The sequence below is a fragment of the Sciurus carolinensis genome, chromosome 3 (assembly GCF_902686445.1).
Source record: "Sciurus carolinensis chromosome 3, mSciCar1.2, whole genome shotgun sequence".
Lineage (NCBI taxonomy): Eukaryota > Metazoa > Chordata > Mammalia > Rodentia > Sciuridae > Sciurus > Sciurus carolinensis.
The window spans coordinates 564,298-578,413 of record NC_062215.1 but is presented as its reverse complement, the minus strand read 5'-3'; the positions used below and the strand labels follow the sequence as shown (position 1 = coordinate 578,413).

Below are 14,116 nucleotides of genomic sequence, written 5' to 3'. Positions count from 1 at the left end.
TCCCCAGTGCTGCACAACAGCAACCGCAGCCAGGCCACTGGAAAGTGGGGGCCCAGGACGCCAGCCACCACCAGGATGCCAGCAGCCACTGAGCCTTCTCTGCCTGCTCCTGCACTCTTGCCTTTGCCAGTTCGTCATTTCTTTATTTATCTTAGCACCACAGGCCAAAAACAGGAAAAATCCCCCAAATAAGTGAATGCACATTCAGTGAAGCTATTCTCATGGTCTAGCAAGTCCAGCTTACTTATGGCTCAGAAGATGGAATCCTTAGGAATTTGTACTCTAACTACAGGAGCATATGTGGCAAACAAAACATGCAAATGTCACACTCAGAGGGACACATTAATCTCCATTCCCTCCAACACGAGTGGACTCAGAACGGGTAGCACGCACAGAATGACCCTGTGACTTCACGGGGGCCTCTGTCGAGCAGTTCTCCCAGAGTGTCCTGCCCAGCTACCCAGCTCCTCAGCCTTCCTCACGCTGCACTCCTCTAGTACTAAAATGAATTCTGTTCCTCCAGCTGTTCTCTGCCATCTAACAACCTCCTGCAGGGCAGGGGCCGCCGGGCGCCCACAGTACCTCCCACGCCGCCCGGCAGCCCACCCGAGGTAGGCGCAGCTTAAGCTTGGTAGGCACTGCCCTGGCTTCCCGCTCAAGAATCCCGGTTAGTAGCTCTCTGGTCCCGACCTAGGGCACCTCCACAGTGGTCAGCCAGGGGCAGGGGTGGCTAGTCCTCTGGTTGGCAAGGGGGTGGGGGTGGCCAGCGTCTAGGCCCCTCCGCCCGTGTGGTCAGTGTCGGGGGCCCAGTTGCAGACTGGCCAGTGTCCGGGGTCCCCTGGCAGGGGTTGGGGTGGTGTGTTCATGGTCCACTCCCCAGGGGTAGCCAGTGTCCGGGGCACAGTCCCAGGGTGTGGTCAGTGTTCGGGGGACCACTTGCAGAGGGGAGTGGCCAGTGCCGGGGCCGCCACGTGGCTGGCTCGCGGTTGAGGCGTTTCGAAGCATCGAGATGCCTGTGGCTTTTGTTTTGACAGAGGGCTTTCATGGGTCAGCCGGAGCCCAGCCGGCGGACGGCCTCCGACGCGGGGGACCCTAACCGCCTGGCCGTGGTGAGCACGTCGTGCCCGTGGGCGTTGGCGGGGCGCAGCTGACCCGGCAGCTCGGGTCCGCGCCCAAGTCGCGCGGGCCGCGGACCGCGTGGGCCGGCAGGCTCCGCCTCCAACGCCGCCAGGAAAGGCCCGGGCCCGGGCCGCGGCAAAGTGGACGGTGGGGAGGCGCCCACGCCCGCCGTGACCTTGGCCCCCGCCGCCCGCGGCCCGCCGCCCGCCTGCCCGATCCCGCGCGGATTCCACGCTCCGCCCCGGGTTTTCCCCGCCGCCGCGGCCCGGCCTGCGTCGTACGTCTTGCGTCATTGCAGGGCGTGCGGGCGCTCGGCGCGGCGGGGGCTACTATTGGCCGACCACGGTAGCCCCACTGCCGTGCCCCGTGCTCATTGGTCGGCGCGGCCGTCCGTCGCGGGCGGCGGTGCGCGGCCGTGCGAGCTCCCGCCCTCGCCGCTCTCCTCGCCGGCCGGCGGCCTCGGCGCCCGTCCTCGGCTCGCGCGGCCCACGACCGCGCCCGGGCCTCGGCCCCGCCAGGGCGCCCGCGCGGTTCGGGCGGGCCTCGCAGGCGATGGCGGCCGCGGCGGCGCTCTCGGGCGCGGGCGCCCCTCCCGCGGGCGGCGGGGCCGGGGGCGGCGGGTCCCCGCCGGGCGGCTGGGCCGTGGCGCGGCTCGAGGGCCGCGAGTTCGAGTACCTCATGAAGAAACGCTCGGTGACCATCGGGCGCAACTCGTCGCAGGGCTCGGTGGACGTGAGCATGGGCCACTCGAGCTTCATCTCGCGGCGCCACCTGGAGATCTTCACGCCCCCGGGCGGCGGCCTTGGTGCGGCGGCCCCCGAACCCGCGCAGCCCCGGCCCGACGCAGGCGGCGACTTCTACCTGCGCTGCCTGGGCAAGAACGGCGTGTTCGTGGACGGCGTGTTCCAGCGGCGCGGGGCGCCGCCGCTGCAGCTGCCCCGCGTGTGAGTGGCGCGCGGCGCGGGCGGGCGGGGGCTGCGGCTGCGGCCTGGGCGCCGACCCGGACCCAGACCTGCCAGCCGCGGCTGGGACCCTCGACCTGGACCCGACCCCGCTCAGGCCCGGGGCCCCAGCCTGGACCCACCACCCTGACCAGTCAGACGCGGGACCCCAGCCTGGACCCACCACCCTGACCAGTCAGACGCGGGGCCCCAGCCTGGACCCACCACCCTGACCAGTCAGACGCGGGGCCCCAGCCTGGACCCACCACCCTGACCAGTCAGACGCGGGACCCCAGCCTGGACCCACCACCCTGACCAGTCAGACGCGGGACCCCAGCCTGGACCCACCACCCTGACCAGTCAGACGCGGGACCCCAGCCAGGACCCACCACCCTGACCAGTCAGACGCGGGACCCCAGCCTGGATCCACCACCCTGACCAGTCAGACGCGGGGCCCCAGCCAGGACCCACCACCCTGTCCAGTCAGACCCGGGGCCCCAGCCTGGACCCACTACCCTGACCCGCTCAGACCCGGGGCCCCAGCCTGGACCCACCACCCTGACCCGCTCAGACCCGGGGCCCCAGCCTGGACCCACCACCCTGACCCGCTCAGACCCGGGGCCCCAGCCTGGATCCACCACCCTGACCCGCTCAGACCCGGGACCCCAGCCTGGACCCACCACCCTGACCCTTTCAGACGGGGGACCCCAGCCTGGACCCACCACCCTGACCCGTTCAGACCCGGGACCCCAGCCTGGACCCACCACCCTGACCCGCTCAGACCCGGGACACCAGCCTGGACCCACCACCCTGACCCGCTCAGACCTGGGACCCCAGCCTGGACCCACCACCCTGACCCGCTCAGACGTGGGACCCCCAGCCTGGATCCACCACCCTGACCCGCTCAGACCCGGGACCCCAGCCAGGACCCACCACGCTGACCTGCTCAGACCTGGGAACCCCAGCCGGGACCCACCACCCTGACCCGCTCAGACCCGGGACCCACAGCCAGGACCCACCACCCTGACCCCACTCAGACCTGGAACCCCAGCCAGGACCCACCACCCTGACTGGTTCAGACCCATGAGCCACAGCCAGGTGTGAAACCCGCCAGAACCCATGATCCTGACCCAGACTCAGACCCAGGAATCACAGTCAGAGACCTAGACTTTGGGACCCAGGCCTACACCCATCAACAGGGTCTGTCTCTGACCTGCATTGTCTATCCTCAGCAGGGTAGAACCCATGACTAGAGTCCTGCCCCAGGACTAGGACACACCCAGAACCTGTTCCACATCGTGGTCATAGCCAAATCCCAGAGTTTGGATCCACTATACACAAGCAGGAGCAGACCCATGACTAGAATGGACCCTGACCCCTACCCACCACCATCCACAGAATCAGACCACAGTCCCCAGCACTCCATCAGGATGACCTAACCCCAGGCCTTGTCTGTCTTTCAGCCAGACCCAGACCCCTACTCATGACCCCCTTGGATCTCAACCCATAACCCCTTGTCCAGTCTGATCCTGACCCCTGCCAGGACACAGAACACCATGCCTGCACATGACCCTCTGGTCCCCGTTATGCAGGGCCTTCACCTGTGCACTTGGACTCTGCATCCTGGCGGTTGGTATATGTTCAGAATCAGCAGGTCATCCCCAAGTGAAATGTTAGCTGTATGCAGTGGAAGAATTGCCCCAAACTAAACTCTGTGCCTTCTAACTGATGAGGGGTTATCTGCTACTTTCTGTTCACTATTTTTGTGTAGTGAAATATTTCCAGAGTGTGGTGTTGTAAGCCACAAGGACTTCTTTTCTCACTGTGTTGGTAGCCTAAATGAAAACTGCAACCTTATTGTTTTTTAAACTATTGAACCCAAGGCTTCACACATATTAAACACTGAGCTGCATTCCCAGCCCTTTTTCTTTAATTTTGAGATAGGGTCCTGCTAAGTTGCCCAGGTTGGCCTTGAACTTGCAAGTCTCCTGCCTCAACCTCCTGAGTAGCTAGGATTACAGATGTGCCCCACCACAATCAAGCATTTAGAAATCTGCTCTGAACTGTAAATATTTTGGTAAACTGGGTACTTTCTTTTCCTTTTTTTTGGTGGGGGGGGTAATATTTTAGTTGTCAGTGGACGTGATACCTTTATTTTTATGTGGTGCTGAGGCTCGAACCCAGGGCCTCATGCAAGCTAGGCAAGCATTCTACCACTGAGCCACAACCCCAGCCCAAATTGGGTACTTGTTATTTGGAAATGATTACAAGGTCATATAGAGTGTTAAGTGAATCTTAAAGCGAAATGTCAATCATGCTACAGAAAAATTCAGCACGGTTCTGTGGTTTGATAAAGTCATTTGCTCTGCTTGAAAATGTGTTTGCTCTCTAGGAAATGCTTGTTATCTTGATGGGCTTATTTCTTGGTCAGTGCAGGTACAGCATTTGTCCAAACTCTGGAATGTGTAACTACTTTTGGTTTTTAGAGATGCTGGTAAAAGCCATGCTTTTCATTCTCCGGTGTGTATGTTTTAAAGAGGAGTATCAGTTTATTTCTTATTCTTTAATAGCCTCTCTGTAATGAATGTTTTCTTTTTAACAAAAGTTTTTTACTGGTGTATTATGGTTATATGTACTATTGGGATTAATCATACATCTTAAGAATGTTATTTTCAAGCCAAGATGTTTTTCTGTATTTATACCGTAGACAGCATCAGATTAATGGTAGTGGCCTAATGGCTGTCTTTTCTTTGGTGCTGAAACTTGGAATAGCACCACCCTTTAATCTGGCAGTTGTTTACAAAAAAATGCATTATACGTACTTGAGATTCTGAGGCAGGAAGGTCACCTGGGCAACAGAGCAAGAACCCTTCTCCAAAAAAAAAAAAAAAAAAAAAAAGTCCACATTCAACAAAGGAAATTATGTTCTTATTCTGAGGGTTTAGGGCTTTTTAAAGAAAACATTAGTTTTCACCTAAAACCATTTGTGTTGAATTCTATACATGCCAACATGCTGAACATGGAAATAAATTGACCTTTCAGCGAGGAAGCAGAATTTAGACTTTGTGAAAGGGTAGAAAGAGCCTTGCCATAGAAATGAGTAGGAAGTAGGTGAGGTGGAGACTGGGCCTTTGACCTTTGCCTGCAGCATGGCCTTACTTCTTGTGGGCCTGGGAACTGCAAGTGCTTATGCTGGTGGGAATGGCCCACTCACAGTTAGCCCCAGCACTGTGTGGAATAGTTGGCTAACTTGTAGGATGTTTTAGCACCTGCCTGTTTGCAAGTTTTTGGTGTAGGCTAGTAACATAGGTTAAGGGAATAAACTGTAGAGATAATTGGTACTAGTAAAATGTAGGTACATTGTTTTAAAGTCTTTTTTTCTTGAATTTAAACTTAATGTTTAGGTTAATGTTCAAAGTTTTTTTTTTTTTTATTTGTCAGTACTAAGGATTAAACATGGGCCTCACAAATGCTAGACAACACTCTATCACTGAGCTACATCCCCAGTTCTATTTTATTTATTTGGTGGCATCAGAGACTGAACCCAGGGGAGCTCTACCATTGACTGAGCTACCCAGTCCTTTTTATTTATTTTGAGACAGGGTCTCACTGAGTTACCCAGGCTGGCCCTGAACTTGTGACCCTCCTGCCTCAGCCTCCTGAGCAACTGAGATTACAGGCTGTATTGGATATTTTAAGTGTGTACATGTGCCTTTTTCAAGGTGGTTGGCGAGCTCTGTGCCTGCTGTGGATGGGTATGTGTAGAGCTCAGTGTGTGTGAGAAGGCCAGGATGTGCAGCTTTCCAGAAAACAGGATTCTGCAAGTCTTTGATGTTTTGGCCATGTGTTAGGACTGTGTAAGGAAACAGTGTTTTTCTTGCTGAGAGCCTGACACATGGGAGGCACAGGTGTTCCTGGGATTGGGGTCTACCAGGTGTCCTGGGCCATCTGGACAGGTCTCTTGGAGATGGACAGGGGCAGGGCAAGAGCCTGACACTGGGGCAGGTTATAAAGCAGCGTATGGTGAGGTTTGTCTAGGCCTGGTGGGGCAGGGTTTTTACTTCTGTCAGTGGAAGAGTGGAGAGTGCGCTCTTTGAGAACAGAGTCTGTGTTTGTCCAGAGACCAGGTCTGGCACCTGAGACTAGAGAAATTTTAGGAAGATCAATTGGGCAGGAATGTTTGGGCTTGTTGGCATTGCCATGACAGCAAACTAAGTATAATATATAAATAGAAGTAAGCAACTCTTTTTAATAGTTGTGTATGCTTTGAAAATGCCAAATAAATTTGCCACTTTTTATTTTTTTCTTCCCACCAGGGATTGAACTCAAGACTGTCTCAAAATAAAAACCTAAAAAAGGTTGAGAATGTAGCTCAATGGTAAACGCTTTGGTTTCAATTCCTAGTATCCAAAAAAAAAAAAAAAAAAAAGCTACAGTATACATTCATCTTGCAAATTGATACATTTTTATCTTTCATACTAAAATATTCAGTAGCTAAACATAAATACAAGAGATTAAATTCACTATCTTTAACTTGTAGACTTTGGGAACTGCAGAGCAGCTATTTTATCCTAGGGGCTGCTCTAAGTTTAGGCCCAGTAACAGGCCTAGGTCTCTTTCACCTACTGACAGTCTTTCCACTGGTAAGACTCAGTTTGTTCATTTTAATGTTTACTTAAGGAGTAGTTTAATGCATTTTAGATTTAAATAATTTTGATTTCTAACATGTTGAGAAATAAGCCTGTGTGATCCATAACCCGAGGTAGTCATTTGTGCACCTCATGAGTGACAGTGAGAACAGGCTCCTGGAAAGACTGGGGCCACATTACAGTTAGCCCCAGTTAACTGAGGCCTTCCATTAGCTTCTCTGGGCTCTAGTCCCCTCATTCCTGACTGGGATAGGTATCCCAACACCATGTGACCCTATTGCACCGTGTTTGTGTTCTGCTGGATATCAAGGTCTGCATCTGTTCTCACTCAGCATGGTGCTTGGGGTCTGTAAGAAGAAACCTTGAGAATCCTTTGCATAGCTGAGGGTCACTGATACCTTTGGCAGCCTCCCTTCTGCTTCTGTCCAACCCACCTTCTCAACCTCATCAGAGGTAGAGAAAGGGAAAAGGAGGAACTGATGTGAATGTAGTGTCCAGTTTGTGGTCTGATTTGAGTGCTGCTTGTTCATTAATGCTTTACAACTTTTGTACTGTTTTTGTTTCTTTAATTTTTTTGAAGTTGTAAATGGACGTAATACCTTTTTTAAAATTTATTTTTATGTGTTGCTGAGGATCAAACACAGTGCCTCACGTGTGATAGGCAAGCACTGTACCACTGAGCCACAACCCCAGCCCTTGAACTGTTTTTGTTTCTTAAACTGCTTTTCCCACCTTTGTACTAGGAATTGAACTCAGGCCTCACAGTCTACCACTGAGCTACATACCTGGCCCTTTTATTATATTTTTGAGAAGGTCTCACTTAGTTGCTGAGGCTGGCCTGGATCTTGTGCCTCCTGAGTCGCTGGGATTACAAGCCTGTGGATCACTGCAATGGGAAAACTGATTTTTTATTGATATATAGTAAACCATAGATACTTTGTTTCTTTCTGGGAGCCCTGAGGCTGAGCCCTCCTACAGGCCTGGTATGTCACCTGGTGCTTTCTAGGTGGCACAGTGTCTGTGGACCCCTAAGAATGGAAGGACCAGCAGGCTTTTGGACTCAAGGAAGCCGAGAGGCAAGGGGTTTCTCCATGTTCACAGCACCTTCTAATGGGTTCCTGTCATCGTCTTGTTCTCATTCATCTCAGGTGACCTTTTTCTCCACTGGTCTTCCAAGGCAGCGATAAGGCTCTGTACATGCTTGTACCCCTTGAAGATGGCTCAGCGCCATCATTGCCACACACCTGAACCACATGGGCTGTTAATAGCATGTTTCTATTAAAGAAACACATTCATTTGCTGACTATGTGATAAAGGAATTCCAGTCTGACCGGCTCCCTTGTTTCCCCCCCACCCCCCCCCCCCCCATTTGCTAGCAGGTCCCTCTGTTCCCTGGTTGCAGAGCACAGCCCCACTTCATGTATGCTTGATTGGCACTAGCAGGAGGCTGTTACAGTAACAGGTTTCTCCATTGTAAAAAATACAACTGTTTCTGCTTTGCTTGAGAAAAAGGTGGTTTTGTTTTGTTTTGTTTTTAAATGAAGAAAAGAGGGTTTCTAAAATAAGGAGTCTTTTAATGAAAGAATTAGCATTTTGAATCATATCTGTTCTACATTTCTGCGTGGCTCTTGTTTTCTTTTATGTTTGGTTTTGGAGCAATTTATAACATCTTAATTAAAGACAATATAGTAAGTCAACTTCCACACTTCTGGTCTCACCTCATAACAAGGAATCTTTGAATTTGCTAATGAAACACAGTTCGCTAGGGCATATTACAGGTACACATTGCCACTTCTGTGATTGTGGCAGACTTCAATGTCGTCATCCTAGGTAGTGGTGGTCCTGGGAGACGGAAAGCACCCAGCCTAGACTTGAGGCACTGTCTTCCCAGGGTGTGCCAGTTTGTACTATATGTGGGCTTTGTATGTCTCAGGAAATACACTCCATGGGATTTTTAGGCAATATGTGCTTTGGGGTGGGGTGGGAGCTGGAACCCTTCATGGAGGCCATACTGCAGTCTCCCAACCTCAGGACCCCCTCTTAACGTGGACCTCTTGAATCTGCTGCATGGGGATAGTGTGGATTGCCTTTGCCTGCCACAGCAGAGTTGCTCGATAGATACTGTTTAGATTTTTGTCTCAAGTATTTTGGAGAGATTGATCCATTAACATTTGAAGTACTCATTTGTTGAGGATTTGTGGCATTTTGCTATTTGTTTTCTTTTGTTTTGCAGCTTATAGTCCCTTTTTCCTCCGTCTTTTGGTTTAGTTGATTTTGTTGTTGTTGTTCTGAACTCTTTCTCTTCTCAGTTCCTTTTGTGTATATTTTTGAGATGTTTTCTTTGTAGTTACCATTGGGATTATATCTTAGGTTGGGGATATAGCTCAGTGATAGATCTGGAATTTGCCCAATACATTGCAAGACCCTGGGTTTGATCCCAGCACCATGAAAAAAAATTTTTTTAAGAAAAATTTAAAACCATCTATTTTCAGCTAATATCAACTTAACCTGAAAAGTGTACAGAAATTCTGCTCTTATAAATTTCCTTCCTTTCTCCCTTTTATATTGTCACCCATTATATCTTTATACTTTGTGTGCCAAACAACAATCATAACCCAGTGCCTCACACGTGCTAGGCAATCACTTTACTGCTAAGCTACAATCCCAGCTGGTGTAATTATTTTTATGTATTTATTTTTTGAATCCTGTCGGAAGTCAGTGTGAGTTCCAAACTAAAATTACAGTCATGTAGTACTAGCTTGTATATTTGCTTGTGTATTTGCTTTCACTGGAGATCTAGTTCTTCACATAACTTTGAGTTAACCGTCTGTTGTCCTTTATTTCAACTTGAAGGACTCTGGTTTGTATCTGTAGGATAAGTCTAATGTTAATGAACTCGCTTCACTTTTGCTTGTTGGGGAATGTCTTAACTTGTCCCTTGTGTGTGTGTGTGTGTGTGTGTGTGTGTGTGTGTGTGTGTGGTATTGAGGATTGAACCCAAGGCCATGAACATATATGTGAGGCCAGTATTCTACCACTTAGCTATACCCCCCAGCCCTTTTTTAATTTTGAGCAGGATCTGCCAAAGTTTTGCAGGCTGGTCTTGAACTTGAAATCCTCTTGCCTCTATCCCCCAAAACCTGGGATTACAGGTGTGGTCACAATGGTGGGCTCCCTCTTTTTTTTATTTTTTATTTTTTTGAGGATTGAACCCAAGGGGCACTTTACCGCTGAGCCACATCCCCAGCCCTTTTCCCTTTTTTATTTTTCACTTTGAGACAGAGTCTTGCTAAGTTGCAGAGGCTGGCCTCAAACTTGCAATCCTCTGCCCCAGTGACCCAAGTCACTGGAATTACAGACATGTGCCACTGTGCCTGACCAAATTTGGGAAGTTTTTAAGACATTATTTTTTCAAATCCCCATATTGTGCATGTTGCTCTGGTCGTGACATCCCATTAGGTGCCTCAGGCGCTGTTCATTCTTCATTCTTTCCTCTGTCTGCTCCTCATACTGATGATTTCCATTATTTTACTTGCAGATTTGCTGATTCTCTTCTGCCTGCTCACATATACTGCTGAACTCCAGTGAATTTTTCCTTTTGCTTATTAATGTTTTTCAGATCCAAGACTTCTGTTTGCTCTTTTTTATAATTCCTGTCTGTTGTTGATGGTTCATACATTGTTTTCCTGATTTCTGATAGTTCTTTGTTTTCCTTTAGTCCTTTGAGCACATTTAAGTCTTGGTCTAGGAAGTCTAGTGTCTGGCCTTCCTCTGGGATTTCTGGCTTGCCTTGTTTTGTAGGTGTGTGTGCTGAGTGGTGCTCAAACCCAGGGCTTTGCTGAGCACACACACTCTACTTCTGCACCTCTGTACACCTCCAGGCCTGTTTGTTCTTTTGACTCAGTCATGCTTTGCTGTTTCTTTGTGTGCCTTTTGGTTTGCTGTAGTCAGACTGGACATTTGATTGTTGTGTGTGGTAGCTTTGAAAGTTAGATTCTCCTCCTTCCCCAGGGTTTGCTGGGTTTTTGTGTTTATTGGAGGTTAAGAGAACTGTTTTGTTTAGTGACTTTCACACTGTTAGTGCAAAGACAATATTCCTTCACTGAAGTCTTGTTCTTCAGCTTTTTTGTGGGGAGGGTACCTAGTATTGAACTCAGGGGCACTGGTCCACTGAGCCACATTCCTAGCCCTATTTTGTATTTTATTTAGAAACAGGGTCTCACTTAGTTCCTTACTTTTCCTGAGGCTGGCTTTGAACTGGTGATCCTCCTGCCTTAGAAGTGTGTGCTACTGCGCCTGGTTCAGCTTTTCTATTTCTTTTTTCTTTTTTTCTTTTGATGTGAAGAATTGAACCTAGAGGTGCTTAACCACTGAGCCACATCCACAGCCCCTTTTTATTTTTTTATTTTTTTTTTTTTGAGACGGTCTTACTAAGTTGCTGAGACTGGCCTTGAATTTATAACCCTCCTGCCTCAGCCTGAGTCCCTAGAATTACAAGTGTGTGCCACTGGAGCCCAGCTTCAGCATTTCTTTTGAAGAGATCTTGAATTATCTCCATCTTTGTACTTGGCTCTGCCTAGGTCCACTTTCAGCTCTTGGCCCCGCTTGCATCTCACTTAGGGCTCAGCCGAAGGTGAGCGAGAGCTCAGGGCCTTCACAGGTCTTGTCTGAGCATGCATTTTGCCCTTCCTGATTTTCCACTACATGCTATTGCTTCTCAGTGTCCTGATTTCCTGGGGGAGCTTTGCCAGCTTATGCCTGAAGCTACTATATATTTGGACTATGATATTTGCCCCTGCCATCTGAGGGTTGTTAGTCTGCCTTGAAGTATTTTCAAGCTTTATTTTTTTATTTTTTAAGTTTTACTTTTAAATATTTTTATTTAGTTGTAGATGGACACCATACCTTTATTTATTTTTATGTGGTGCTGAGGATTGAACCCAGTGCCTCACACATGACAGGCAAGTGCTCAGCCACTGAGCCACAACCCCAGCCCTCAAGCTTTTAGTTCCAAGTCAAAAACTTGAGTTAGGCAAAACAACGGGAGTGCCATGCATTGACCAGAGATTAGAACAGATATGATGAAATTTTTTTGGTAATTGGGATTGAACCAGGGGTACATACCACTGGACTATATCTCCTGGCCTTTTTTGTTTTTTTATTTTGAGACAGGGTTTGTTAAGTTACGGAGGCTGGCCTTGACCTTGGGGTCCTTATGCCTCAGTCTCCAAGTAGCTAAGATTGTAGGCGTGCACCATCACACCCAGATAGGTATGCACAATGAATTTTGAAGGTCTCCAGTGGTAGCCACTCAAGGTCAGAAGAAAGTAAAACCTTGGCAGTTGGTTTAGAATGTCCTTTGGGCTGAGTCAGGTCAGGTGCTGGCCCACCGGCTGACCTGAGAGTTGGGACCAAAGGATAGTTTTTTAAGAAATCTTAGGAAATTTTTTTTTAAATTAGAGAATACTTTATTAGTTTCTATAATCAAGCTCATGTAGATAAGACCTTCCATATTTAATGCAGTGTGTTATCCCTGTGCAAAAGGAAAAAAATTAAGCTTAATGTTTCTAGACCAATATGTCTTTAATTTCTATACAATGCCAACTCAACATAGTAAACTGAGATACTTTTTCCAAAGTTGACAGCACAACTAAAGTTTCCAAAACTTCAAATTATATATATATATTCATATAAAAAGACCATCATCTGAAAATAAAACATTCTAGAGTAACATCATTAAAAAAGAAAAATTATTTCTAAGAAATTCAGATACTTGTTGAATTGAATTGGCATGATGCTGATAGTCTGTTTTTTGTTTTTGTTTTGTTTATTTGGTACCAGGAAATGAATCCAGAGGTGCTTCGAGCCACACCCCCAGCCCTTTTTATATTTTATTTAGAGGACATTCTCACTGAGTTGCTTAGGGCCTTGATAAGTTGCTGAAGGCTGACTTTGAACTTGCTATCCCTCTGCCTCAGCATCCCAAGCTGCTGGGGTTACAGGAGTGTGCCCTTGCGCCCAGCTGAAAGTCCTAATGTTTTTATTGGTGCATTATAATTATACAGAATAGTGTATAGAGAATACATGCACATAACATAATTTGATCATTTTCATTCCCCAGTACTCTCACTTTTCCTCCTATCTCCTCCTGCTCTACCAGTTGTCTTTTTTAAAAATAGTCTTTTATTTACTTATTTGCAGTGTTGGAGCTTAAACTCGGGATCTCCCTTGTGCTAGGTATATTCTACCTCTGAACTTCACCCCTAACCCTTGCTGATAATCTTCTAAAGTTTTGTTTTAAAATATTTTAAAGTTTGAAAATTTTTTTTTTATAAATAATGCTCATTAGAGAGCATTTGGAATCATGAAAATGAATGAGAGAATTATCCATAATCCCACCATCCAAAGATATTCTCTGAATGACTTTGAATTTGTGTGTGTGTGTGTGTTAGTTACTGGGGATTGAACCCTGGGCCTTGGGAATACTAGACAAGTGTTCTATCACAGAGCTACCCCACCAGGCCTAAGACAACTACTTTTGGATCAAGTATGCATGTTTAATTTTTTTTTGAAGTTACTTGTGTTTCAGATTTGCCACTATAGCTTGAAGAAGTAATTTAAGTGTTAAATTTTAAAATAGTTACATTCCATTAACTTGCAAGGACTCTTAGGTCAACTTTTTTCTTGTGTATAGAAGTGAAGAAAACAATGGTATTTTAGTAAATTCAAGTTAAATTTGGACCTAAGGCCATTGATTGGTCATCTTAAGAGACCCTGAGGAGGAGTGTTACAGATCTTCACAAAGGTACATCTGGAAAGCCCGAGTTCTCGCCTTCACTGCCAGCAGCAGGCCTTGCTTGTAATCATACCACCTTGCAGCCTGTTAGTGGGCTGCAGGGACTGTGCATTGTGAGCCATTTTGCTTCCTGCGTCCTTCTTTAAGTCGTTCCAGAGTTACCAATAATGTCATATGCAGTTTCCCCCTCCCCCACCCCATGAAGAACTTGAAAGGAGAAGGAGAAAGGCAAAGCTCTTGGCAGGTTAATGTGCTTGACAGAGTCTCATCTTGTTTCTTGCTTTTGGGGATGGGCAGGGATAGGGTCTTGAACTCCTGGCGCACATGTGATCTTTGATCTCTGCCTCAGCCTTCTGAACAGCTGGGACTATGCACACACAATGGAGCCTAGCTCCCCTTCTGCATTTCTGACTCAGACTCCTTAAAATTGTGTGATTCAGTTGTAAAAATGAATAGAATTATCTATTTCCAGTAAACAGTGTTTATTCCTGAGAATTTAGAAGGGATAGAAGAAAAACTGTTGATATGTACTTGCTAGAATTTTGTTTTATTTTCTTTTTTGGTGATAGGCATTGAACCCAGAGACTTTAACATGCTAAGCATGTGCTCTA

General features: G+C 47.9%; 1 protein-coding gene across 1 annotated transcript in view; it reads left to right on the top strand.

Annotated features, from left to right (window-relative positions):
* Window positions 1-1,559: 1,559 nt before the first annotated feature.
* Foxk2 (forkhead box K2) overlaps window positions 1,560-14,116 on the top strand; it is a 62,042-nt gene continuing 49,485 nt past the window's right edge. The window contains exon 1 of the mRNA XM_047544879.1: window positions 1,560-2,063. Coding sequence (XP_047400835.1) covers window positions 1,672-2,063 — 392 coding nt within the window. The 5' untranslated portion in view covers window positions 1,560-1,671. The remainder of the gene's footprint in view (window positions 2,064-14,116) is intronic.